The sequence below is a fragment of the Oncorhynchus masou genome, chromosome 16 (assembly GCF_036934945.1).
Source record: "Oncorhynchus masou masou isolate Uvic2021 chromosome 16, UVic_Omas_1.1, whole genome shotgun sequence".
Lineage (NCBI taxonomy): Eukaryota > Metazoa > Chordata > Actinopteri > Salmoniformes > Salmonidae > Oncorhynchus > Oncorhynchus masou.
Window position 1 is genome coordinate 24,998,303 of NC_088227.1, and position 27,191 is coordinate 25,025,493.

At 44.6% G+C, this 27,191-nt stretch overlaps 1 protein-coding gene across 7 annotated transcripts in view; it reads left to right on the plus strand.

Moving 5' to 3' along the window:
• Positions 1 to 27,191, plus strand: part of utrn (utrophin) — a 339,503-nt gene that overhangs the window by 36,787 nt on the left and 275,525 nt on the right. For all 7 annotated transcript variants that reach the window (XM_064991301.1, XM_064991300.1, XM_064991305.1 and 4 more), the window contains 6 exons: positions 7,558 to 7,619; positions 12,577 to 12,669; positions 14,553 to 14,630; positions 20,206 to 20,298; positions 22,100 to 22,275; positions 25,737 to 25,852. In XM_064991301.1, the coding sequence (XP_064847373.1) occupies positions 7,558 to 7,619; positions 12,577 to 12,669; positions 14,553 to 14,630; positions 20,206 to 20,298; positions 22,100 to 22,275; positions 25,737 to 25,852 (618 nt within the window). The remainder of the gene's footprint in view (positions 1 to 7,557; positions 7,620 to 12,576; positions 12,670 to 14,552; positions 14,631 to 20,205; positions 20,299 to 22,099; positions 22,276 to 25,736; positions 25,853 to 27,191) is intronic.

Genomic DNA, 27,191 nt, shown 5'->3' on the forward strand with positions numbered 1-27,191 from the left:
CACTGGCAGGCAGATTGGAAGAAGGCCTTTCCTCTCAGAGCGGATAGCCGTGTGTGTGTTCTTACCATCAGTCTGGTTTCACTGGTTTAGTGTCCGATTGTATTCTAGTGTGTATATGTTAGAGGGAGTGTGTGTAATATGATGACTGATGCATACTCCAAAGGGAGTGTTTGATTAATACACACTGTTCAGCTGCCCCACAGCCGTTCAATAGCAGGTATATAGCTCATTTCTAGGTGGACAGATTTGGGCTGTGGCGGTCATTACATTTTGTCAGGTGGTTATTGTCATGCAGAAGAACAGTTATCTGGCTATGCTCCCTGCCATAGGCTGTACGCTAGTTCATTTAGCTGACAAGATATGCTCATAAGTCCCTTGATATTATATGATTTTATAGTAAGAAGAATATAATTGAACTTAGCTGAATGAAATAGAAAGGATATTTTTCCCATTCCGAAGTGTGTGTGCTATGACGTGGCCATGTTGAACGGAAAAGGGATCATTTGAAGCAGGTCTTGTATGCTAGATATCGAGTTATTTGGCAACTTTATTTGTGAATGAAACAAACCTTAGAATGTCTTAGAAATCAAAACATATATGGGCTGCATGGAGCGACTATCTGCTATTGATTTGAGAAAGAAGCAGAAAAAGCTTGTTCTGTTCCTTGCCTCAGGCTGCACAGCTGTTCTCTCATCAACTGATTTTCACAGACTATTCTCAATTGAACCTCGTCTTTACTAATATATAAAATGTGTTTTGATTTAGAATGGTCCATTGTCAAATGGGCAGGAACAAGGACAGGGGAAAAATACATGTAGGTAGGCTATGTATTGTATAACGGCACAATCATTAGTTTAATTCCCTTATTTTTCCAGGCTTGGGCTCTTATATAGGCCTATATGTAAGGGTGTTTTTGAAATAATCTTCACTTTAGAAAGCACTGTCCATTTCATTGTGTTAGGCTTTGAAACAACATCCACAACAACCATGTTTTCCACTCAGTTTCAATCTGTTGTTGAACTTCTTTCTTCAAATTGATCAATCACAGTGAGGTGCGTTTTAAGAGCACGATACTGTTTTGATGATAAGTGTTTGATATGATTTTCCCATTGCATTTACGTTGATGTCAGTGGTTAGAGGGACAATAGAGCCCTGAGTACCAGGCCATTAGGACCTGATGGAGGGACAATAGAGCCTTGGGTACCAGGCCATTAGGACCTGATGGTATTTAGGGAGTTGGTTACTACTGTCGTGTCTGGCTATGCCGGATTAAGTGATATGACATGCTATTCTATAAAATCACTTTCTCTGTAATTAATATCACCTGCTTGAGCTCATCATGTAAATGTAATTAACTAGAAAGTCGGGGCACCACAAAATAATATTTATAGAGCAGTTATCTTCTGAATAAACTCTTAACTTGTTGAATCTAGGGGTCATTTTTTATTTTTGGAAAAATAACGTTCCCAAAGTAAACGGGCTATTTTTCAGGACCAGAAAATAGAATATGCATATAATTGACAGCTTAGGATAGAAAACACTCTAAAGTTTCCAAAACTGTAAAGGTATTGTCTGTGAGTATAACAGAACTGATATTGCAGGCAAAAGAATGAGAAAAATCCAATCAGGAACGCAGCGGTTTCTAAATAAGAGTCCCTTCCTATGCTTCCCTATTGAGCAGTGAATGGGATATCAACGAGATTCCTATTTCTATGGCTTCCTTAATGTGTCTAGTATCACAAGACATAGTTTCAGGCTTTTATTTTGAAAAATGAGCCTGAGCGACAACATTGCGTCAGTGTCCACCTGATGTCTCATTGTGTATTTCTCTCGCAAAAGACAGAGCCATTTTTCCACCCGGTCTTACTGAAAAAAGCTCTGTCCCGGTTCATATATTATCGAATAGATATTTGAAAAACACCTTGAGGATTGATTATAAACAATGTTTGCCATGTTTCTGTCGATATTTTGGAGCTAATTTGGAATATTTTTCGGCATTGTCGTGACCACAATTTCCGGTCGTTTTCGGAGCTATTTTTGGCTAAAAAAATAATATTTTTGGCAAAAAGGAACATTTGCTATCTAACTGCGAGTCTCGTGAGTGAAAACATCCGAAGCTCATCAAAGGTAAACAATTTAATTTGATTGCTTTTCTGATTTTCGTGACCAGATTGCCTGCTGCTAGCTTGGCTTAATGCTATGCTAGGCTATCGATAAACTTACACAAATGCTTGTCTTGCTTTGGCTGTAAAGCATATTTTCAAAATCTGAGATGACAGGGTGATTAACAAAAGGCTAAGCTGTGTTTGAATATATTTCACTTGTGATTTCATGAATATGAATATTTTCTAGTAAGATTTTTTTGTCCGTTGCGTTATGCTACTTAGTGTCAGTTGATGACAATTCTCCCGGATCCGGGATGGGCAGTTACAAGAGGTTTTTAAGACCTAGTAATAATTTACATCAATAGCAGTCAATATTAATCGTCACCTTATTTCAGTCTCATCTGAAAGTTGTAAATTCTTGGATGTCTTCACGAACCCTGGCTAACAAGTTGAATCAGCAAATTGAGTTTAATTATTTATTTACAAAATACCTAACTAATCACACAGAATTAATCATTCCCTGATTACAAATTATGTCATAAAGGAAAACGTCCCTAGCGGACGGAATAGATATGACAGCTGGCTACACAAAGAATGGGGGTTGGGTTTGAGTGAAAGAGCGGGAAGACTGAAGAACAAAGGGAGAAGCGATGTCTCTATCGGTCCGTAGGCAGCTACTCTATCCTAAATACAGGATTTTATGCATTCTAAATTACCGCCCATTTGGAAAAGGAGAATGCAATGATTATTTACTCGCTTCAATAGGCTGGTCGTAGATGCTGGTCGGGTTGGCCAACAGAGATCTTCCTGTCCTCGGAATAATGTCTGTGTTGGTAAATTGCCTACATTGTAGTTACGTCGTTGTGTGGTAGACGGTATACTCTGTCTGTCCTTTCCCAGTCTACGCTTGGCGGCTGGAGTGAATCAGAGTTCAAAGTTCATACCCCGTTGCCATGCTTATATGCTCATGCTATATTCTGGCTGGTATTGTTGAAATTCATCATATTCGACGTGTCGACCGTCCTCTTCACGTGGGACTTCAATGCTAATTTCGTTAGGTAGCTGAGATTGGCTTTGCTCTGTAGTTATCTGAACCCTTCTGACATCAAGGCCATCCCCTTAATGTCCCCTGTACCGGAAGTTAAATTGTCGTCAAGGCTTTATATAGGAAGGGAGAGGAGGGCGTGTTTCATAGTTTATAACCAATGTCTCTTCCCGTGGGCGGGCCACTGATTCGGGCCTAATTCACTCATGAAAACCAAATTCTCACATTTTAGAAGCTAAAACCACATTTCATCCCCTCACAAATAATTTCATATTCAAACATTTTAAATTGCTCAACAATTCCATGTGAATCTGATAAACTGTACAGTGGAAAGTCTACATGTTATAGTTATGTCATCCTATCATTGATGAGAATGTCTCAGATGACAACCGAACTGACATCATGTTCATTAAGTACCAACACATATGTTCAACTGGTTAGATTTCCAAAATATGGTTAATTTCTCCCCACCTTCTGATGTTCCCAGAATCTCCATGTTAACCAAGGGATATTCAATAGTCACATAAGTAGGGTAGAGAGAGGAATAAAGGGGGAGAGGTATTTATGACTGTCATAAACCTACCCCCAGGCCAGCATCATGACACTACCAACACATGTCCAGAGAGCATAAGAGGAGATAACCGTGACTCAACGGTCATGTGGAATTTTACTGCGGTCAGGAAATTTTGTCAGCCTGTGATTGTCATGCAAATAACCAGCGGTCTCATGGTAATTTACCACTAAAATAAACACATTTAGCATCTCCTGGCTTCCACGCATAGCCTGCAAGCCACTGTATCAGACCTTTTGAACAGCTACATTTGAAAAAGTCAAATACATCTATTTAATATAGCCCACACCATCACAATCAATCCATTATTTATTTTAGACAGGTCTATGAAACATGATATAAAGAAAATGTAGCCTATTTCAGAAGAACTAGGCTACATCTGTTACCACCTCAGTCATCGGCTTCATCGTACGTACATATCCCAACCAGAAGCCATGAATTACAGGTAACGTCCGCACTGAGCTAAAGGCTAGATCTGCCGCTTTCAAGGAGTGGGACACTAATCCGGACGCTGTCAGAGTGTGCACAACTGGTCGAATGAAGTCCTCTCACCCTCTCATCCTCCCCCTAGTCCCTGTCCTCTCATCCTTCCCCTAGCCCCTGACCTCTCATCCTCCCCCTAGCCCCTGTCCTCTCACCCTCTCATCCTCCCCCTAGCCCCTGTCCTCTCACCCTCTCACCCTTCCCCTATTCCCTACCCTCTCACCCTTCCCCTATTCCCTGACCTCTCACCCTCTCATCCTCCCGCTAGCCCCTGACCTCTCACCCTCTCATCCTCCCGCTAGCCCCAGTCCTCTCACCCCTCCCCTAGCCACTGTCCTCTCACCCTCGCGCCCATCTCACTCTTCCCCTAGTCACCTCCCTGGGGCACATTCCTGTCTTTATACCCCTGCTCTGTGAGCCAGCGGTGCTCACACACAGTCCACACATCTTGAACAAAGGAGTTGCCGACCCTTCGGGCTGGTGATCATAACCTTTGACCTCTGGTGTTCTCCTCCTCCCCCCAAATACATGGATGTTGTTTAACACCCAAAATACCTGGATGTGCCTGGGGTGGGGGGAAATGTAGGGTGATTTCTCTCACAGACCAGACAGACAGACCAGACAGACCAGACAGACCAGACCAGACAGACCAGACCAGACAGACCAGACCAGACAGACCAGACCAGACAGACCAGACCAGACAGACAGACCAGACAGACAGACCAGACAGACAGAGTTGAATGAACTCCTCTGACAGACAGCCTGTGGTGGTCATTATTGAGAAATGACTGACAGCTCAATGAGGGGCTTATATTGAAATATAACTTTCAGCTGACTGACAGGTGTGGGATAGAACCAACTTAACTGACAGATCAGGGAAGCGGACTATGACAGTAGTGGGCGTATTTGCCACTGTGGTTGACAGTTGAGACCCCTGAGGTTGTAGGGATGGAACTACATAATATAGTCATTAAACAAGTAAAATCACCTGACATACTGCTTGTACAACTACACAATGAGACCTTAGTAGAAAACCTGGCAGGCAGTTAGCTTAGTGGTTAGAACGTTGGGCCAGTAACTGAAAGGTCGCTGGATTGAATCCCTGTGCTGACAAGGTAAAAGTCTGTCGTTCTGCCCCCGTTCCCCAGGTGCTGAAGACGTGGATGTTGATTATAGCAGCCCCCCCCCCCCCCCTCTCTGAATTAGAGGGGTTGGGTTAAATGCGGAAAACACATTTCAGTTGAATACATTCAGTTTCCCCTTCTACACAATGAGACCTTATTAGAAACCTGACCTACTGCCTTCTACACAACGAGGCCTTATTAGAAACCTGACCTACTGCCATCTACACAACGAGGCCTTATTAGAAACCTGACCTACTGCCTTCTACACAACGAGGCCTTATTAGAAACCTGACCTACTGCCTTCTACACAACGAGGCCTTATTAGAAACCTGACCTACTGCCATCTACACAACGAGGCCTTATTAGAAACCTGACCTACTGCCATCTACACAACGAGGCCTTATTAGAAACCTGACCTACTGCCATCTACACAACGAGGCCTTATTAGAAACCTGACCTACTGCCATCTACACAATGAGACCTTATTAGAAACCTGACCTACTGCCTTCTACACAACGAGGCCTTATTAGAAACCTGACCTACTGCCATCTACACAACGAGGCCTTATTAGAAACCTGACCTACTGCCTTCTACACAGTGAGACCTTATTAGAAACCTGACCTACTACCTTCTGCACAACGAGGCCTTATTAGAAACCTGACCTACTGCCTTCTACATGAGACCTTATTAGAAACCTGACCTACTGCCTTCTACACAACAAGGCCTTATTAGAAACCTGACCTACTGCCTTCTACACAACGAGGCCTTATTAGAAACCTGACCTACTGCCTTCTACACAACGAGGCCTTATTAGAAACCTGACCTACTGCCTTCTACACAATGAGGCCTTATTAGAAACCTGACCTACTGCCTTCTACACAACGAGACCTTATTAGAAACCTGACCTATTGCCTTCTACACAATGAGACCTTATTAGAAACCCGACCTACTACCTTCTACACAACAAGGCCTTATTAGAAACCTGACCTACTGCCTTCTACACAACAAGGCCTTATTAGAACCCTGACCTACTGCCTTCTACACAACGAGGCCTTATTAGAAACCTGACCTACTGCCTTCTACACAACAAGGCCTTATTAGAAACCTGACCTACTGCCTTCTACACAACAAGGCCTTATTAGAACCCTGACCTACTGCCTTCTACACAACGAGACCTTATTAGAAACCTGACCTACTGCCCTCTACACAACGAGACCTTATTAGAACCCTGACCTACTGCCTTCTACACAGTGAGACCTTATTAGAAACCTGACCTACTACCTTCTACACAACAAGGCCTTATTAGAAACCTGACTTACTGCCTTCTACACAGTGAGACCTTATTAGAAACCTGACCTACTGCCTTCTACACAACAAGGCCTTATTAGAAACCTGACTTACTGCCTTCTACACAATGAGACCTTATTAGAAACCTGACCTACTGCCTTCTACACAACGAGGCCTTATTAGAAACCTGACCTACTGCCATCTACACAATGAGACCTTATTAGAAACCTGACCTACTGCCTTCTACACAATGAGACCTTATTAGAAACCTGACCTATTGCCTTCTACACAATGAGACCTTATTAGAAACCCTGCTGGAGAGAACAGAAGACAAGAGAGGTGGGGAGGAAAGAAGGAATAGAATGTGAAATATTTGTTCTGATGTACTGAGTCACTTGGGAGTGATTACAAATAGTTGATGAGTGAGTGTGTAACTTCATGTAGCTTTTTCCTCTGCAGAGGTGGGTGGGTGGGTGGGTGTGTGTGTGTGTATGACTGATTGCGTGAGTGTTTTTTCGGAGTTCTGACGTTACAGTCTCACCTTTCTGGATCTCTGTCTCTCCAGACTGACATGTTGTTTTGTTCCCAACCTTTTAGTAGGTTACATGGTCATTATCTTTACATCAATCTTCTATCCAGCTCCTAGTGGTCTCATCTCTGGCACAAATAGTGCAGCAATCACCTCAGAATGGGACTTTTAGTCTGGTTTCAAAGACCTGCAGGTACACCTAATAACATGTCAGTGAGTCTAGTCTCAGAGTTGGGGTTCTCAAATGGAGGCACAATTGATCTGCATGTGCTCTCTGCTGACTGATGTTGCAGACCTATCTGTCCTGTTCTCCTGTTGGAATAGTGACCGGTCCAACATGATGTTTTGTTCTGGTTGGAACTAAAAACAAGGTCTGTTTCTCACCATTTCTCTTTCTCTCCTCTCTTTCACAGATGAGCACGATGCAGTACAGAAGAAAACCTTCACCAAATGGATAAATGCACAGTTCTCCAAGGTAATGCCAAAGTGTGGTAGGCTATATCCGAGCCTGTTCACACAAAGTTTGCTTAGTTAACCCCACCAATAACTTTAGTTAAACCCATCACTAATTTAACTTAAGCCCATCACTAATTTAAGTTAAACCCACCAATCATTTTTGTTAAAATCCACCAGCACCAGCTAAGAAAATATTGTTCTGGAAACCTCCAACACTGATGTTGAACTGAGCAAGGAGTTTGAAGACGGGCTGAATGAAGTAGTGTGAGCAGGTTATTTCTGTCCAAACAGACTGTTTTGTTTGACTGTTTCAGACTAATAACTTCCCCTTTGAACACTGACCCTGACCTTCTCTTCCCAGGCCCAGGAGAATAACAGATTCACTGCAGGAAAGAATAGATAGCCTAGCGGAGCATTAAGAGGACATTAGCATGGCTGACTCCCCTATTACAGTGTATACAGGGAAAATGCTTCAACGCTAACTCGATTTAGCTATTGTCTTCTTGATAAATGAATTGGTCTTCACTTGAGTCTGGTTAATCTTCTCTGTGTTAATCAGAAACATGCTAATGTAACATTGACCCTTCTGTCCCTCTCCTCGCCCCAACCTGGGCTTAAACCAGGGACCCTCGGTCTCCCACAAAGCATTGTTACCTATCACTCCACAAGAGCCTTGGCCCTTGTAGAGCAAGAGTAACAACTGCTTCAAGGTTTCAGAGCAAGTGACGTCAACGATTGATACGCTACAAGCGCGTAGCGCTAACTAGCTAGCCATTTCACACCATTTACATTAACGCGCGCTAATGCTAGTCTGATAATGGACCTTGTGTGTGTGTGGTCTTGTTTTAGCTATGTTCCCTCACTCCCACAGGGTAGTTAACAGAAATATTTTAAACATGCTTATACAATTTCACTAATTAGTTTTCCATAAATACATGTATGGACTCTAGTTTTTTTCTTTTTCTCATTCACTCTCATTTCTCTCTCTCTCTCCCCCTTCTCCCTCTCTTTTTCTCTCTGTAGCCCCCCCTCTCTCCCCCTTCTCCCTCTCTTTTTCTCTCTGTAGCCCCCCCTCTCTCCCCCTTCTCCCTATCTTTTTCTCTCTGTAGCCGCCCACTCTCTCTCCCCCTTCTCCCTCTCTTTTCCTCTCTGTAGCCCCCCCTCTCTCCCCCTTCTCCCTCTCTTTTTCTCTCTGTAGCCTCCCACTCTCTCTCCCCCTTCTCCCTCTCTTTTTCTCTCTGTAGCCCCCCCCTCTCTCCATCTTTATTATTCCTCTCCTCTGTTAGCTCTGTGTTTCCCTCCTCTCCTCTGTGTTTGTTAGCTCTGTGTGTTTCCCTCCTCTCCTCTGTGTTTGTTAGCTCTGTGTTTCCCTCCTCCTCTGTGTTTGTTAGCTCTGTGTGTTTCCATCCTCTCCTCTGTGTTTGTTAACTCTGTGTTTCCCTCCTCTCCTCTGTGTTTGTTAGCTCTGTGTTTCCCTCCTCCTCTGTGTTTGTTAGCTCTGTGTGTTTCCCTCCTCTCCTCTGTGTTTGTTAGCTCTGTGTTTCTCTCCTCTGTGTTTGTTAGCTCTGTGTGTTTCTCTCCTCGCCTCTGTGTTAGCTCTGTGTTTCTCTCCGATCTTTGTTAGCTCTGTGTGTTTCTCTCCTCTCCTCTGTGTTAGCTCTGTGTGTTTCTCTTCTCTCCTCTGTGTTAGCTCTGTGTTTCTCTCCTCCCCTCTGTTTGCTAGCTCTGTGTGTTTCTCTCCTCCCCTTTGTGTTTGCTAGCTCTGTGTTTCTCTCCTCCCCTCTGTGTTTGCTAGCTCTGTGTGTTTTACTCATCCCCTCTGTGTTTGCTAGCTCTGTGTGTTTTTCTCCTCCCCTCTGTGTTTGTTAGCTCTGTGTGTTTCTCTCCTCCCCCGTGTTAGCTCTGTGTGTTTCTCTCCTCTCCTCTGTGTTAGCTCTGTATGTTTCTCTACTCTCCTCTGTGTTAGCTCTGTGTGTTTCTCTCCTCCCCTCTGTGTTTGTTAGCTCTGTGTATTTCTCTCCTCTCCTCCCCTCTGTGTTTGTTAGCTCTGTGTATTTCTCTCCTCTCCTCCCCTCTGTGTTAGCTCTGTGTGTTTCTTGTTGAGTTGTTCTGTTGTCAGGTCATATCTGAGGTATGGAGAGTGGGATGTTAGAATGAGCTCTGTTCTCTTTTTCCTCAGAAATTACCCAGAAATCTCTTATGCTTGATCCCATCCTCTGGTTTCCATTTCCCAACCATTTGCCCAACTTCATATGCTATTATATACTGTACGTGATGTACATACCCTTATACCCAGTTATCAACAGAAACATTGTCTACCATTCCCAGTGCATAAACTATAGGATGTTCCGAATTTTTTAATCATTGCAAAATATTTCTAACCTGAAAATGAACTGAGTTGATTTCCCATAACATTTTCCATGCAAAACATTGCACAGCATTATGTACTCTGATTACAGGTTTGTATGTAGACAAAACAACACACTACACACACATTTTATTTTACCTTTATTTAACTAAAGTCAGTTAAGAACAGATTCTTATTTTCAAATGACAGCCTAGGAACAGTGGGTTAACTGCCTGTTCAGGGGCAGAACGACAGATTTGTACCTTGTCAGCTGGGGGATATGAACTTGCAACCTGTCGGTTACTAGTCCAACGCTCTAACCACTAGGCTACCCTGCTGCCCTTACACACACACACACACATGAGAAGTGTCCTTACACACACACATGAGACGTGTCCTTACACACACACACATGAGAAGTGTCCTTACACACACACACATGAGAAGTGTCCTTACACACACACATGAGAAGTGTCCTTACACACACACATGAGAAGTGTCCTTACACACACACATGAGTAGTGTCCTTACACACACATTCATGAGTAGTGTCCTTACACACACACGAGTAGTGTCTTTACACACACACACACGAGTAGTGTCCTTACACACACACACACACGAGTAGTGTCCTTACACACACACACACACACACACACACACACACACACACACACACACACACGGGTAGTGTCCTTACACACACGGGTAGTGTCCACACACACACACACACACACACACACACACACACACACACACACACACACACACACACGAGTAGTGTCCTTACACACACACATGAGTAGTGTGCTTACACACACACATGAGTAGTGCCCTTACACACACACACACACACACACACACACACACACACACACACACACACACACGAGTAGTGTCCTTACACACACACACACACACACACACAAGTAGTGCCCTTACACACACACACACACACACACACACACACACACACACACACACACACACACACACACACACACGAGTAGTGTCCTTACACACACACACACACACACAAGTAGTGCCCTTACACACACACACACACACACACACACACACACACACACACACACACACACGAGTAATGTCCTTACACACACACACAAGTTGTGTCCTTACACACACACACAAATTGTGTCCTTACACACACACACACACACACACACACACACACACACACACACACACACACACACACACACACACACACATTGTGTCCTTACACACACACACACACACACACACACACACACACACACACACACACATTGTGTCCTTACACACACACTCACACATTGTGTCCTTACACACACACACACACACACACACACACACACACACACACATTGTGTCCTTACACACACACTCACACATTGTGTACTTACACACACACACAAGTAGTGTCCTTACACACACACACACACACACACGGGTTGTGTCGTTACACACACACACACACACACACACACACACACACACACACACACACACACACACACACACACACACACACACACACACGAGTAATGTCCTTACACACACACACACGAGTAATGTCCTTACACACACACACACAAGTTGTGTCCTTACACACACACACAAATTGTGTCCTTACACACACACACACACACACACACACACACACACACACTGTGTCCTTACACACACACACACACACACACACACACACACACACACACACACACACACACACACACACACACACACACACACACACACACACACACACACACACACACACACACACACATTGTGTCCTTACACACAGATACATGAGTAGTGTCCTTACACACACACACATGAGTAGTGTCCTTACACACACACACATGAGTAGTGTCCTTACACACACACACACACACACGGGTTGTGTCGTTACACACACACACACACAAATTGTGTCGTTACACACACACACACAAATTGTGTCCTTACACAAACACACAAATTGTGTCCTTACACAAACACACAAATTGTGTCCTTACACACACACACACATTGTGTCCTTACACACACACACAAATTGTGTCCTTACAGACACACATGAGTAGTGTCCTTACACACACACACACACGAGTAGTGTCCTTTCCTTACACACACACACGAGTAGTGTCCTTACACACACACACACACACACACACACACACACACACACACACACACACACACACACACACACACACACACACACACACACACACACACGAGTAGTGTCCTTACACACACACACACGAGTAGTGTCCTTACACACACACACACACACACGAGTAGTGTCCTTACACACACACACACACACACACACGAGTAGTGTCCTTACACACACACACACACACACACACACACACACACGAGTAGTGTCCTTACACATACACACACACACGAGTAGTGTCCTTACACACACACACACACACACACACACACGAGTAGTGTCCTTACACACACACACACACACACACACACACACGAGTTGTGTCGTTACACACACACACACACGAGTTGTGTCGTTACACACACAAACACACACAGACACACACACACACACGAGTAGTGTCCTTACACACACATGATGAGTGTATTTCTTGTGTTTCAGACGGGAAAGATGCCCATCAAGGACATGTTCTGTGACCTGCAGGATGGCAAGAAACTGCTGGAACTACTGGAGGGACTCACAGGAAATGTCCTGGTGCGTGTACAGTTTGTGTGTATGTGTCGTGTGTGTGTCGTATGCATATTCATATCTGACCTTTCTCACCCCACTCCCCCAATTCACCCCTCATTTACCCTACCAGTGAATCTGTTTTCTAGCACCAGCAGCCCAGCCCAGTACCCAACACCTCGCCAGCCCTCTATCTGTTACCATGATACTAATGCCAAAATTGGGTACTAATGCCCTGTTGTGGTATGTAAGGCTAGGAAGGGTTTTTAACCTCTAGCGTCGAGAAATCCCGTATCCGGGAGCGTAATCATAGCCTCAAGCCCATTAGCATAACACAACGTTAACTATTCATGAAAATCGCAAATGAAATGAAATAAATATATTGGCTCACAAGCTCATCTCAGATTTTCAAAATATGCTTTTCAACCATAGCTACACAAGCATTTGTGTAAGAATATTGATAGCTAGCATAGCATTAAGCCTAGCATTCAGCAGGCAACATTTTCACAAAAACAAGAAAAGCATTCAAATAAAATAATTTACCTTTGAAGAACTTCGGATGTTTTCAATGAGGAGACTGTTAGATAGCAAATGTTCAGTTTTTCCAAAAAGATTATTTGTGTAGGAGAAATCGCTCCGTTTTGTTCATCACGTTTGGCTAAGAAAAAACCCTGAAAATTCAGTCATTACAACGCCGAACTTTTTTCCAAATTAACTCCATAATATCGACAGAAATATGGCAAACGTTGTTCAAGGTGTTTTTCACATATCTATTCGATGATAAATCATTTGTGGCAGTTGCCTTTCTCCTCTGAACCAAATGGAAAAGTGGACCCAGCTGGAGATTGCGCAATCGTTTCGACGGAGGACACCAAGCGGACACCTGGTAAATGTAGTCTCTTATGGTCAATCGTCCAATGATATGCCTATAAATACGTCACAATGCTGCAGACACCTTGGGGAAACGACAGAAAGTGTAGGCTCATTCCTGGCGCATTCACAGCCATATAAGGAGACATTGGAACACAGCGCATTCAAAATCTGGGGCATTTCCTGTATGAAATTTAATCTTGGTTTTGCCTGTAGCATTAGTTCTGTGGCACTCACAGACAATATCTTTGCAGTTTTGGAATCGTCAGAGTGTTTTCTTATTATATGCATAGTCGAGCGTCTTTTCGTGACAAAATATCTTGTTTAAAACGGGAACGTTTTTTTATCCAAATATTAAAAGAGCGCCCCCTATATCGAAGAAGTTAAATTGGCACCGGTTCATCCCAGTCCCTATTCTTTCCACATGTCCCTTAAAATAAAATAAAAACTAGAGGGGGCTGAAGGCGTAATGGCTGATTGATTTATAGTGTGGTATGTTGAGCCATAAGTGAAATGTATTAAGCACGCAGACTGGCCCTTGGCAACGGCTAGCACTGCAAGTCTGAAAGTCTCTCTGTCTGGACAGATTTAGCTGCCTCTTTAATTGCAGGTCACTGCCCATCATTAGTGCAGTATTGTGCAAAGATGTGTGTGTGTGTGTGTGTGTGTGTGTGTGTGTGTGCATGCGTGTGGTGTGTGTAAAGGAACTGAAATCTTCCGTGATTTTACCCTCATAGCAAACCTTCACATTAGGCAAGAGAAACAACTAGCACTACCTCAGAAATAATGTCATATCACCTACATGACCTGCTGACCTGTGTGAGTCTCAACTCCTCTTGAAGGGTGTGTGCAGGATGGGCTACATGTGGAAAAATGACATGTTGCCTTGTACTGGACACTCTCTATATACACTCTGATACTCTAGATAATCTACTATACTCTTTGCTATGAAAGTCTTAGTGTGCTGAGGTCAGGCAGGATCCTTGCATTAATGTATGTTCTGCCTAACATGCCCTATTCTTCTGTGTTGTTGTTCTCAGACCAAAGAGCGAGGGTCCACCAGAGTTCACGCCCTCAACAACGTCAACAAGGTTCTTCAGGTCCTGCATCAAAACAACGTAAGTACCTACCGTTAGGGCTTTACACGGTATCTCTCTTTATTCTTCTTTATCCCCCTATTTGACTAATCTCTTCCCTTTTCCTTCGGTGTGTAGTGTGCTGTCTCCCTCTTGCATGCTCCCTCTCTCTCTCAGCTCTTTCCCATTTACATTTACATTTAAGTCATTTAGCAGACGCTCTTATCCAGAGCGACTTACAAATTGGTGAATTCACCTTCTGACATCCAGTGAAACAGCCACTTTACAATAGTGCATCTAAATCATTAAGGGGGGGGTGGTGAGAAGGATTACTTATCTTATCCTAGGTATTCCTTGAAGAGGTGGGGTTTCAGGTGTCTCCGGAAGGTGGTGATTGACTCCGCTGTCCTGGCGTCGTGAGGGAGTTTGTTCCACCATTGGGGGCCAGAGCAGCGAACAGTTTTGACTGGGCTGAGCGGGAACTGTACTTCCTCAATGGTAGGGAGGCGAGCAGGCCAGAGGTGGATGAACGCAGTGCCCTTGCTTGGGTGTAGGGCCTGATCAGAGCCTGGAGGTACTGCGGTGCCGTTCCCCTCACAGCTCCGTAGGCAAGCACCATGGTCTTGTAGCGGATGCGAGCTTCAACTGGAAGCCAGTGGAGAGAGCGGAGGAGCGGGGTGACGTGAGAGAACTTGGGAAGGTTGAACACCAGACGGGCTGCGGCGTTCCCCTTTCCCTTGTGTCTCCATACAATGGCCTGTGTTCATGTTGTGACCTTGTCTGTGGGAGATAAGATGGGGTCTTTGCATGAGGAGCTCACTAGGGTAGGGGTGGCATGTTATCCACACTGGCAGAAAAATAGCAGGCCGTCGTGTGTGTGTGTGAGTTTGTTAGTGACTTCTTCTGTATTGTGTGCCTGATATATCTACAGTTGTGTCAAGTTGTCTGGAAGTCCTTTAGGTGGTAGACCATTCTCGATACACACAGGAAACCGTAGAGCATGAAAAACCCAGCAGCGTTGTAGTTTCTTTGTATTTTACTCCCCAGTTTCGTGATATTCAATTGGTAGTTGCAGTCCACGGGAGAGGTGCTGCTTCTTGACACTGCTCGCTTAACCCGGAAGCCAGCCGCACCAATGTGTTGGAGGAAACACCGTACACCTGGTGACCGAAGTCAGCGTGCGTGCGCCTGGCCCGCCACAGGAGTCACTAGAGTGCAAGGACCTCCCGGCCGGCCAATCCCTCCCCTAACCCGGAAGACGCTGAGCCAATTGTGCGCCGCCTCATGGGTCTCCCGTTCACGGCCGACTGCGACACAGCCTGGGATGGAACCTGGCTCTCTAGTGACACCTCTAGCACTGTGATGCAGTGTCTTAAACCTCTGGTCACTCGGGAGACAGCGTTGCAGTTCGACTTACTCTCCTCGGCAAAAACGTCAAAATTAATGACAGATTTCTTGAGTTATTTTAGATGAATTCTGACTATTTTGAGGAAGCGAATACTGGCTACGGTGTCTCAAAATGGACAAACAGTACTATTGCCGCCTTTGTCTTGTTTTTCAAGCCTCCCCCCCACATTCTTTGCATAATGACAGGCTGTGTGAGTGATGGCTGGGCATCACCGACTCGCAACGTTCCCCAGGGCCTCTGGAGGAATCCTTCAAAGAAGGTGTGACTGTTTAGAGAGGTTTACATGGCCAGGATTAGTAGCTCTGGGGTCGACACCCTCTCATAAACAACTAGCCACCCAGACAGGAGAATGATAGAAGGTGTAGTTTTCTACTGCTTTATTTTAGTTACGGTACTTAACTTTTGTGTGTGCGTGTGTATCTCGATCTGTACTGTGTATCTGTACTGTGTATCTCTATCTGTACTGTGTATCTGTTCTAGAGGTCGACCAATTATGATTTTTCAACGCTGATACCGATACCGATTATTGGAGGACCAAAAAAGCCGCTACCGATTAATCGGCCGATTTATTATTATTATTTTTTAAATAAAAAATAAATAAATACATGTATTTGTAATAATGACAATTACAACAATACTGAATGAACACTTATTTTACAATAAAATCAATTTAGCCTCAAGTAAATTATGAAACATGCTCAATTGGGTTTAAATAATGCAAAAACAAAGTGTTGGAGAAGAAAGTAAAAGTGCAATATGTGTTATGTAAGAAAGCTAACGTTTAAGTTCCTTGCTCAGAACATGAGAACATATGAAAGCTGGTGGTTCCTTTTAACATGAGTCTTCAATATTCCCAGGTAAGAAGTTGTAGGTTGTAGTTATTATATGAATTATAGGACTATTTTGTCATGTTCTGACTATAGTTCTGTTATTTTATCTTTGTTTTAGTATGGTCAGGGCGTGAGTTGGGTGGGCAGTCTGTTTGTTTTTCTATGTTGGCAGCTGTCAATTGTTGTCCTTGATTGAGAATCATACTTAGGTAGCCTGGGTTTCACTTTTGGGTTGTGGGTGTTTGTCTTCCATGTCAGTGTTTGTCGCCGCACGGGACTGTTTCGTTCATTTCACGTTTATTGTTTTGTATGTCGTAGTGTTGAGTTTATGTATTAAAATAAACATTATGGACACTTACCATGCTGCGTTTTGATCCTCCGATCCTTCTCGCTTCTCCTCCTCAGAAGAGGAGGACAATGTTCATTACATATTTCCCTCTATACCTTTTGAATTTCATTAACCTTTGACTATTGGATCTTCTTATAGGCACTTTAGTATTGCCAGTGTAACAGTATAGCTTCCGTCCCTCTCCTCGCTCATCTCTGGGCTCGAACCAGGAACACATCGACAACAGCCACCCTCGAAGCAGCGTTACCCATGCAGAGCAAGGGGAACAACTACTAGAAGGCTCAGAGCAAGTGACGTTTGAAACGCTATTAGCGCGCGCTAACTAGATAGCCATTTCACTTCGGTTACACCAGCCTCATCTCGGGAGTTGATAGGCTTGAAGTCATAAACAGCGCAATGCTTGACGCACAACGAAGAGCTGCTGGCAAAACGCACAAAAGTGCTGTTTGAATGAATGTTTATGCGCCTGCTTCTGCCTACCACCGCTCAGTCAGATACTTAGATACTTGTATGCTCAGTCAGATTATACGCAACACAGGACACACTAGATAATATCTAGTAATATCATCAACCATGTGTAGTTAACTAGTGATTATTTTGTTATGAAAAATTGAAATCGGCCCTAATTAATCGGCCACTGCGATTAATCGGCCGACCTCTAATCTGTACTGTGTATCTGTACTGTGTATCTCTCTATCTGTACTGTGTATCTCTCTATCTGTACTGTGTAGCTGTACTGTGTATCTCTCTATCTGTACTGTGTATCTGTACTGTGTATCTCTATCTGTACTGTGTATCTCTATCTGTACTGTGTATCTCTATCTGTACTGTGTATCTGTACTGTGTATATGTATCTCTCTATCTGTACTGTGTATCTCTATCTGTACTGTGTATCTGTACTGTGTATCTCTGTATCTGTACTGTGTATCTCTGTATCTGTACTGTGTATCTGTATCTGTACTGTGTATCTCTATCTGTACTGTGTATCTGTACTGTGTATCTCTGTATCTGTACTGTGTATCTCTGTATCTGTACTGTGTATCTCTGTATCTGTACTGTGTATCTCTGTATCTGTACTGTGTATCTCTATCTGTACTGTGTATCTCTATTTGTACTGTGTATCTCTGTATCTGTACTGTGTATCTGTACTGTGTATCTCTCTATCTGTACTGTGTATCTATATTTGTACTGTGTATCTGTTCTGTGTATTTGTACTGTGTATCTCTATCTGTACTGTGTATCTGTACTGTGTATCTCGCTATCTGTACTGTGTTTCTCTATCTGTACTGTGTATCTATATCTGTGTATCTCTGTCTGTACTGTGTATCTGTACTGTGTATCTCTATCTGTACTGTGTATCACGTGTGTGTGATAATGCAGGCATGATTGGGTTAATGCAGGGTGGGGTCAAGAGTTTAAGGGTCATGTTATTGTCTGAGAGGTCACTCGTTGCCCCCCTGACCCCAGGAATAGTGTTCCAGAATGTTCCATTCTACCCCCTGTGTGTTTGTAGTCACTCCATCACTCCATGAATGTAAGCCTGTCACATGATTAGGCTGGTGTCACAGGGTGTTGGGGATATCATTAGACACTTTTAATCCACTTTCGCACTTTTTACATGTGGGGTTTCTGGGTTTCACTTGACCACACACAGCAGCCTACAGCTCTAGAGGTGAGGACAGCTGTGGGAGACTGAGATTAGTTATTGGATCACAGGAAAGCCCGCAAAGCAGCTTAATGGTACAAGTTGTTAATCTTGAGTATTACAGCATGTTCAACTTTCTATAAGGGAAGGTAATAAAAAGCATTTTGACTTGACTTTTTAATATCTTGACCTCTTTGTCTCTCTGTCTCGATGTCTGTCTCTATAGATTTAAATTTAAGTGCTTTATTGGCATGGGAAACATGTGTTAACATTGCCAAAGCAAGTGAGGTAGATAGTATACGAAAGTGAAATAAACAAAAAAAATGAACAGTAAACATTACACTCACAGAAGTTTCAAAAGAATAAAGACATTACAAATGTCATTATGTCTGTATACAGTGTTGTAACGATGTACACATGGTTGAAGGGAAAATAAATAAGCATAAATATGGGTTGTATTTAGAATGGTGTTTGTTCTTCACTGGTTGACCTTTTCTTGTGGCAACAGGTCACAAATCTTGCTGTTGTGATGGCACAGTGTGGTATTTCACCCAGTAGATTTGGGAGTTTATCAAAATTGGGTTTATTTTCAAATTCTTTGTGGATCTGTGTAATCTGAGGGAAATATGTGTCTCTAATATGGTCATACATTGGACAGGAGGTTAGGAAGTGCAGCTCAGTTTCCACCTCATTTTGTGGGCAGTGTGCACATAGCCTGTCTTCTCTTGAGAGCCAAGTCTGTCTACGGCGACCTTTCTCAATAGCAAGGCTATGCTCACTGAGTCTGTACATAGTCAAAGCTTTCCTTAAGTTTGGGTCAGTCACAGTGGTCAGGTTTTCTGCCACTGTGTACTCTCTGTTTAGGGCCAAAAAACATTCTAGTTCGCTCTTTTTTTTTTTTGTTAATTCTTTCCAATGTGTTAAGTATCTTTTTGTTTTCTCATTGGTTGGGTCGAATTGTGTTGTTGTCCTGGGGCTCTGTGGGGTGTGTTTGTGAACAGAGCCCCAGCACCAGCTTGCTTAGGGGACTCTTCTCCAGGCTCATCTCTCTGTAGGTGATGGCTTTGTTATGGAAGGTTTGGGAATCGCTTCCTTTTAGGAGGTTGTAGAATTGAACGTCCCTTTTCTGGATTTTGAAAATTAGCGGGTATCAGCCTAATTCTGCTCTGCATGCATTATTTGGTGTTTTACGTTGTACGCGGAGTCTCAATTTGGTGTTTGTTCCATTTGATTAATTCAGACCCCAGACCTCACAACCATAAAGGGCAATGGGTTCTATAACTAATTCAAGTATTTTTAGCCAGATCCTAATTGGCATGTGGAATTTTCTATTCCTTTTGATGGTTGTCTCTCTCCCACCCTCTCTCTTTCTCTCACTAACTCAGGTGGATCTGGTAAACATAGGAGGAACAGACATTGTTGATGGAAACCACAAGCTGACTCTGGGTCTCATCTGGAGTATTATCCTCCACTGGCAGGTGAACGCACGCACACAGAGAGAGAGATGAGTTTGCCTTGAGTGTACTGTCCACTGAGGACGTAGCTTTGAACGATCAACAAAAGAGCTGTTGAAAAGGCAAATATTTTCTGCGTCTCAGACATGTGACAGGACTTGTATAATTGGTGTTCTACTTACAAACCCTCCTCTTTTGCCTGTCCCTGTGTCTCTCCCCTGTCTCTCTTTTCTGTCTGTCTCTCCCCTGTCTGTCTCTCTCTCCCCTGTCCCGGTGTCTCTTTCTGTCTGTCTCTCTCTCCCCTGTCCCCGTGTCTCCATCTGTCTCTCTCCCCTATCTGTCTCTCCCCTGTCTGTCTCTCTCTCCCCTGTCTCCGTATCTCTATCTGTCTCTCTCTCCACCGTCTCCGTATCTCTAACTGTCTCTCTTTCCCCTGTCCATGTGTATCTCTCTCTCTCCCCTGTCTGTCTTGCTCTCCCCTGTCTGTCTCTCTCTCCCCTGTCCCCGTGTCTCTATCTGTCTCTCTCTCTCCCCTGTCCATGTGTATCTCTCTCCCTGGCCTGTCTCTCTCTCCCCTGTCTGTCTCTCTCTCCCCTGTCTGTCTCTCTCTCCCCTGTCTCTTTCTCCCCTGTCTGTCTCTCTCTCCCCTGTCCCTGTGTCTCCATCTGTCTCTCTCTCCCCTATCTGTCTCTCCCCTGTCTGTCTCTCTCTCCCCTGTCTCCGTATCTCTATCTGTCTCTCTCTCCACCGTCTCCGTGTCTCTATCTGTCTCTCTTTCCCCTGTCCATGTGTATCTCTCTCTCTCCCCTGTCTGTCTTGCTCTCCCCTGTCTGTCTCTCTCTCCCCTGTCCCCGTGTCTCTATCTGTCTCTCTCTCTCCCCTGTCCATGTGTATCTCTCTCTCCCCGGCCTGTCTCTCTCTCCCCTGTCTGTCTCTCTCTCCCCTGTCTGTCTCTCTCTCCCCTGTCTCTTTCTCCCCTGTCTGTCTCTCTCTCCCCTGTCCCTGTGTCTCCATCTGTCTCTCTCTCCCCTGTCCCTGTGTCTCCATCTGTCTCTCTCTCCACTGTCCATGTGTATGTCTCTCTCTCCCCTGTCTGTCTCTCTCTCCACTGTCCATGTGTATCTGTCTCTCTCTCCCCTGTCTGTCTCTCTCTCCCCTGTCTGTCTCTCTCTCCCCTGTCTGTCTCTCTCTCCCCTGTCTGTCTCTCTCTCCCCTGTCCCTGTGTCTCTATCTGTCTCTCTCTCCCCTGTCTGTCTCTCTCTCCCCTGTCCCTGTGTCTCCATCTGTCTCTCTCTCCACTGTCCATGTGTATCGGTCTCTCTCTCCCCTGTCTGTCTCTCTCTCCCCTGTCTGTCTCTCTCTCCCCTGTCTGTCTCTCTCTCCCCTGTCCCTGTGTCTCTATCTGTCTCTCTCTCCCCTGTCTGTCTCTCTCTCCTCCGTCTGTCTCTCTCTCCCCTGTCCCTGTGTTTCTATCTGTCTCTCTCTCCCCTGTCTGTCTCTCTCTCCCCTGTCCATGTGTATCTGTCTCTCTCTCCCCTGTCTGTCTCTCTCTCCCCTGTCCATGTGTATCTGTCTCTCTCTCCCCTGTCTGTCTCTCTCTCCCCTGTCCATGTGTATCTGTCTCTCTCTCCCCTGTCTGTCTCTCTCTCCCCTGTCCATGTGTATCTGTCTCTCTCTCCCCTGGCCATGTGTATCTGTCTCTCTCTCCCCTGTCTGTCTCTCTCTCCCCTGTCCCTGTGTTTCTATCTGTCTCTGTCTTTCCCCTGTTTCTGTGTCTCTCTTCCCTCTGTGTTTCTCCCCTCTCTATATGTATGGTCCCTCTCAGGTGAAAGACATCATGAAGGACATCATGTCCAACTTGCAGCAGACCAACAGTGAGAAGATCCTGCTGAGCTGGGTGAGGCAGTGTACCCGCTCCTACCAGGACCACGTCAACGTGCTCAACTTCACCACCAGCTGGGCCGACGGACTGGCCTTTAACGCCATCCTGCACCGCTTCAGGTCAGGGGTCAGGGGGCCAGGGGATGTTCCGGTAGCAACAGTGTCACCCTAATGGTTGTATATCTATCCAAAGGTATACTGTTTAGATCAGGGCTTTCCAACCATGTTCCTGGAGAGTTACACTTCTGTAGGTTTTCACTCTAACCCTGTTCCTGGAGAGTTACACTTCTGTAGGTTTTCACTCTAACCCTGTTCCTGGAGAGTTACACTTCTGTAGGTTTTCACTCTAACCCTGTTCCTGGAGAGTTACACTTCTGTAGGTTTTCACTCTAACCCTGTTCCTGGAGAGTTACACTTCTGTAGGTTTTCACTCCAACCCTGTTCCTGGAGAGGTACACTTCTGTAGGTTTTCACTCTAACCCTGTTCCTGGAGAGTTACACTTCTGTAGGTTTTCACTCCAACCCTGTTCCTGGAGAGTTACACTTCTGTAGGTTTTCACTCCAACCCTGTTCCTGGAGAGGTACCCTTCTGTAGGTTTTCACTCCAACCTCAGTTGTAAGTAAAATTATTCAGCTTACCAATCAGATAATTATTATACTGAACAAAAATGTAAATGCAACATGTAAAGTGTTGGTCCCACGATTTAATGAGCTGAAATAAAAGATCCCAGAAATGTTCCATACCCACAAAAAGCTTATTTCTCTTAAATGTTCTGCACATATTTGTTTACATCCCTGTTAGTGAGTATTCCGCCTTTGCCAAGATAATCCATCCACCTGACAGTTGTGGCATATCAAGAATCTGATTAAACAGCATGATCATTACACAGGTGCACCTTGTGCTGGGGACAATACAAGGCCACTCTAAAATGTCACAGATGTCTCAAGTTTTGAGGGAGCGTGCAATTGGCATGCTGACTGCAGGAATGTTCACCAGAGCTGTTGCCAGATAATTGAATGTTAATTTCCTTACCATAAACCATTTTAGAGAATTTAGCAGGACGTCCAAACGGCCTCACAACCGCAGACCACGTTTAACATTGCCAGTCCAGGACCTCCACATCCGGCTTCTTCACCTGCGGGATCGTCTGAGACCAGCCACCTGGACAGTTGATGAAACTGAGCAGTATTTCTGTCTGTAATAAAACCCCAGGGTTGGAGTTAAAACCTACCGGATGGTAGCTCTCCAGGAACAGGGTTGGAGTTAAAACTTACCGGACGGTAGCTCTCCAGGAACAGGGTTGGAGTTAAAACCTACCGGATGGTAGCTCTCCAGGAACAGGGTTGGAGTTAAAACCTACAGGACGGTAGCTCTCCAGGAACAGGGTTGGAGTTAAAACTTACCGGACGGTAGCTCTCCAGGAACAGGGTTGGAGTTAAAACCTACCGAATGGTAGCTCTCCAGGAACAGGGTTGGAGTGAACACCTACAGGACGGTAGCTCTCCAGGAACAGAGTTGGAGTTAAAACCTACCGGATGGTAGCTCTCCAGGAACAGGGTTGGAGTTAAAACCTACCGGACGGTAGCTCTCCAGGAACAGGGTTGGAGTTAAAACCTACAGGACGGTAGTTCTCCAGGAACAGGGTTGGAGTTAAAACCTACAGGACGGTAGCTCTCCAGGAACAGGGTTGGAGTGAACACCTACAGGACGGTAGTTCTCCAGGAACAGGGTTGGAGTTAAAACCTACAGGACGGTAGCTCTCCAGGAACAGGGTTGGAGTGAACACCTACAGGATGGTAGCTCTCCAGGAACAGGGTTGGAGTTAAAACCTACCGGATGGTAGCTCTCCAGGAACAGGGTTGGAGTTAAAACCTACAGGACGGTAGCTCTCCAGGAACAGGGTTGGAGTTAAAACTTACCGGACGGTAGCTCTCCAGGAACAGGGTTGGAGTTAAAACCTACCGAATGGTAGCTCTCCAGGAACAGGGTTGGAGTGAACACCTACAGGACGGTAGCTCTCCAGGAACAGAGTTGGAGTTAAAACCTACCGGATGGTAGCTCTCCAGGAACAGGGTTGGAGTTAAAACCTACCGGACGGTAGCTCTCCAGGAACAGGGTTGGAGTTAAAACCTACAGGACGGTAGCTCTCCAGGAACAGGGTTGGAGTTAAAACCTACAGGACGGTAGCTCTCCAGGAACAGGGTTGGAGTTAAAACTTACAGGACGGTAGCTCTCCAGGAACAGGGTTGGAGTGAACACCTACAGGACGGTAGCTCTCCAGGAACAGGGTTGGAGTTAAAACCTACAGGACGGTAGCTCTCCAGGAACAGGGTTGGAGTTAAAACCTACAGGACGGTAGCTCTCCAGGAACAGGGTTGGAGTTAAAACCTACAGGACGGTAGCTCTCCAGGAACAGGGTTGGAGTTAAAACCTACAGGACGGTAGCTCTCCAGGAACAGGGTTAGAGTGAAAACCTACAGGACGGTAGCTCTCCAGGAACAGGGTTGGAGTGAACACCTACAGGACAGTATCTCTCCAGGAACAGGGTTAGAGAGACCCGGTCTAGATGTCTCGTTCTGTATACCAAGACCTGGACAGTGGCCATGTTGAAAATGTTTGTTTTCAGAACATTTTCAGTGTAGAAGTTGGTAAAATATGTACAAGTGAAATTCTAAACCTTGCCCCTAAACACTACTGCTTTCACCTCAATCCAGCAGCAAGCAGCTCATTCAAGACAGTGACCAGACCAGTCTTATCTCAGCATTTAAACAAGTCCAATTCCACCTCACTGGAGTTGAGAAGGAGGCTCTAAATAGCAGTGTATGAGGCCCTATCTGGCCCCCTGGCTGTGTTTGCTCTGAGGGTCTCTCTCTCTCTCTCCCTGTGTGTGTGTGTGTGTGTGTTGGTGTCAGCCCGAGGCTGTGTCACTAGGGGAAGATCGCAGCAGCCATGGCGGGGTAACTGCTTGCGTGGCGTGTGTGAACACTGCTCACCTCGCCATTTTTACGTCTGTCATGTCACAGATCGTGTGGATTTGACCCTGTGTGTGTATCAATCAATCACATTTTATTTGTCACATGCTTCGGGAACAACAGGTGTAGACTAACAGTGAAAATGCTTACTTACGGGTCCTTTTCCATCAATGCAGAGTGTGTGTTTTCCAACAATGTTTTTGCTTTGTCATTATGGGGTATTGTGTAGTTTGAAAAAACGATTAATTCCATTTTAGATAAGACTGTAACATAGTCAAATTTGGAAAAAATCAAGGGGTCTGAATAGTTTCTGAATGCACTGTATAGATACAGTACATATAGATGTGATGGGATGTATAGAGATTATGGATAGAATATATAGTAGATCTGAAGAATATGTTAATAGAATAGTATATGTCCTGCAATAGTTGAATAGTATATAGACAATAAGTACTCTTATGTACAGAACACTATCACACAGAATATTCTATGAAAATAACTGGTTCTTTTCAAGGAAACTACATTGGGAATGTTGTTTGGAGCTCACAGGCCTTGATTTGATGTTGATTTAATGTTGACTTGATGCTGCTGGTGTGTTGTTTCTCCAGGCCCAATATGTTGAGCTGGGACAGGGTTCTGAGCCTAAGTCCAGTGGAGAGACTGGACCATGCCTTTACTGTAGCCAAAGACCAGCTGGCCATAGAGAGACTACTGGACGCTGAAGGTACAAATAAAAATGGAGGAGAGTGTATATCATATATATAGCCTACAGTGGGGCAAAAAAAGTATTTAGTCAGCCACCAATTGTGCAAGTTCTCCCACTTAAAAAGATGAGAGAGGCCTGTAATTTTCATCATAGGTACACTTCAACTATGACAGACAAAATGAGAAAAACAATCCAGAAAATCACATTGTAGGATTTTTAATGAATTTATTTGCAAATTATGGTGGAAAATAAGTATTAGCAGGCCCTGTTCAAAGGCACTTTACATGTTTTGTCTTGCCAATTCCCCCTCTGAATAGCACACGTACAAAATTCATGTCTAAATTGTCTCAAGGGTTAAACATCGTTCTTTAACCCGTCTCCTCCCCTTCATCTACACTGATTGAACTGAATTTAACAAGTTACATCAATAGGGGATCATAGCTTTCATTTGGTCAGTCTATGTCATGGAAAGAGCAGATGTTCTCAATGTTTGTATACTATAGACTTACACTATATATACTAAAGTATGTGGACACACGTAAAAAAATCGTCTGTCTTCGGTTGCAACACTCACTACCAAGTTCCAAACTGCCTCTGGAAGAAACGTCAACACAATAACTGTTTGTCTGGAGCTTCATGAAATTGGTTTCCATGGCCGAGCAGCCACACACAAGCCTAGGATCACCATGCACAATGCCAAGCGTTGGCTGGAGTGGTGTAAAGCTCACTGCCATTGGACTCTGGAACAGTGGAAACGCGTTCTTTGGAGTGATGAATCACCATCCGGCAGTCCGACGGACAAATTTGAGTTTGCCAGGAGAACACTGCCTCCCCCAATGCATAGTGCCAACTGGAAAGTTTGGTGGAGGAAGAATAATGGTCTGGGGCTGTTTTTTATGGTTCGAGTTAGGCCCCTTAGTTCTAGTGAAGGGAAATCTTAGCATTACATCATATAATGACATTCTATAAGATTCTGTGCTTTCAACATTGTAGCAACAGTTTGGGGAAGGCCCTTTCCTGTTTCAGCATGACAATGCCCCTATGCACAAAGTGAGGTCCATGCAGAAATGGTTTGGGATGAATTGGAACACTGACTGTGAGCCAGGGCCAATCGTCCAACATCAGAGACCAACCTCACTAATCCTCTTGTGGCTGAATGGAAGAAAGTCCCCGCAGAAATGTTCCTACATCTAGTGGAAAGCCTTCCCAGAAGACTGGAGGCTGTTATAGCAGCAATGTTCCTACATCTAGTGGAAAGCCTTCCCAGAAGACTGGAGGCTGTTATAGCAGCAATGTTCCAACATCTAGTGGAAAGCCTTCCCAGAAGACTGGAGGCTGTTATAGCAGCAATGTTCCA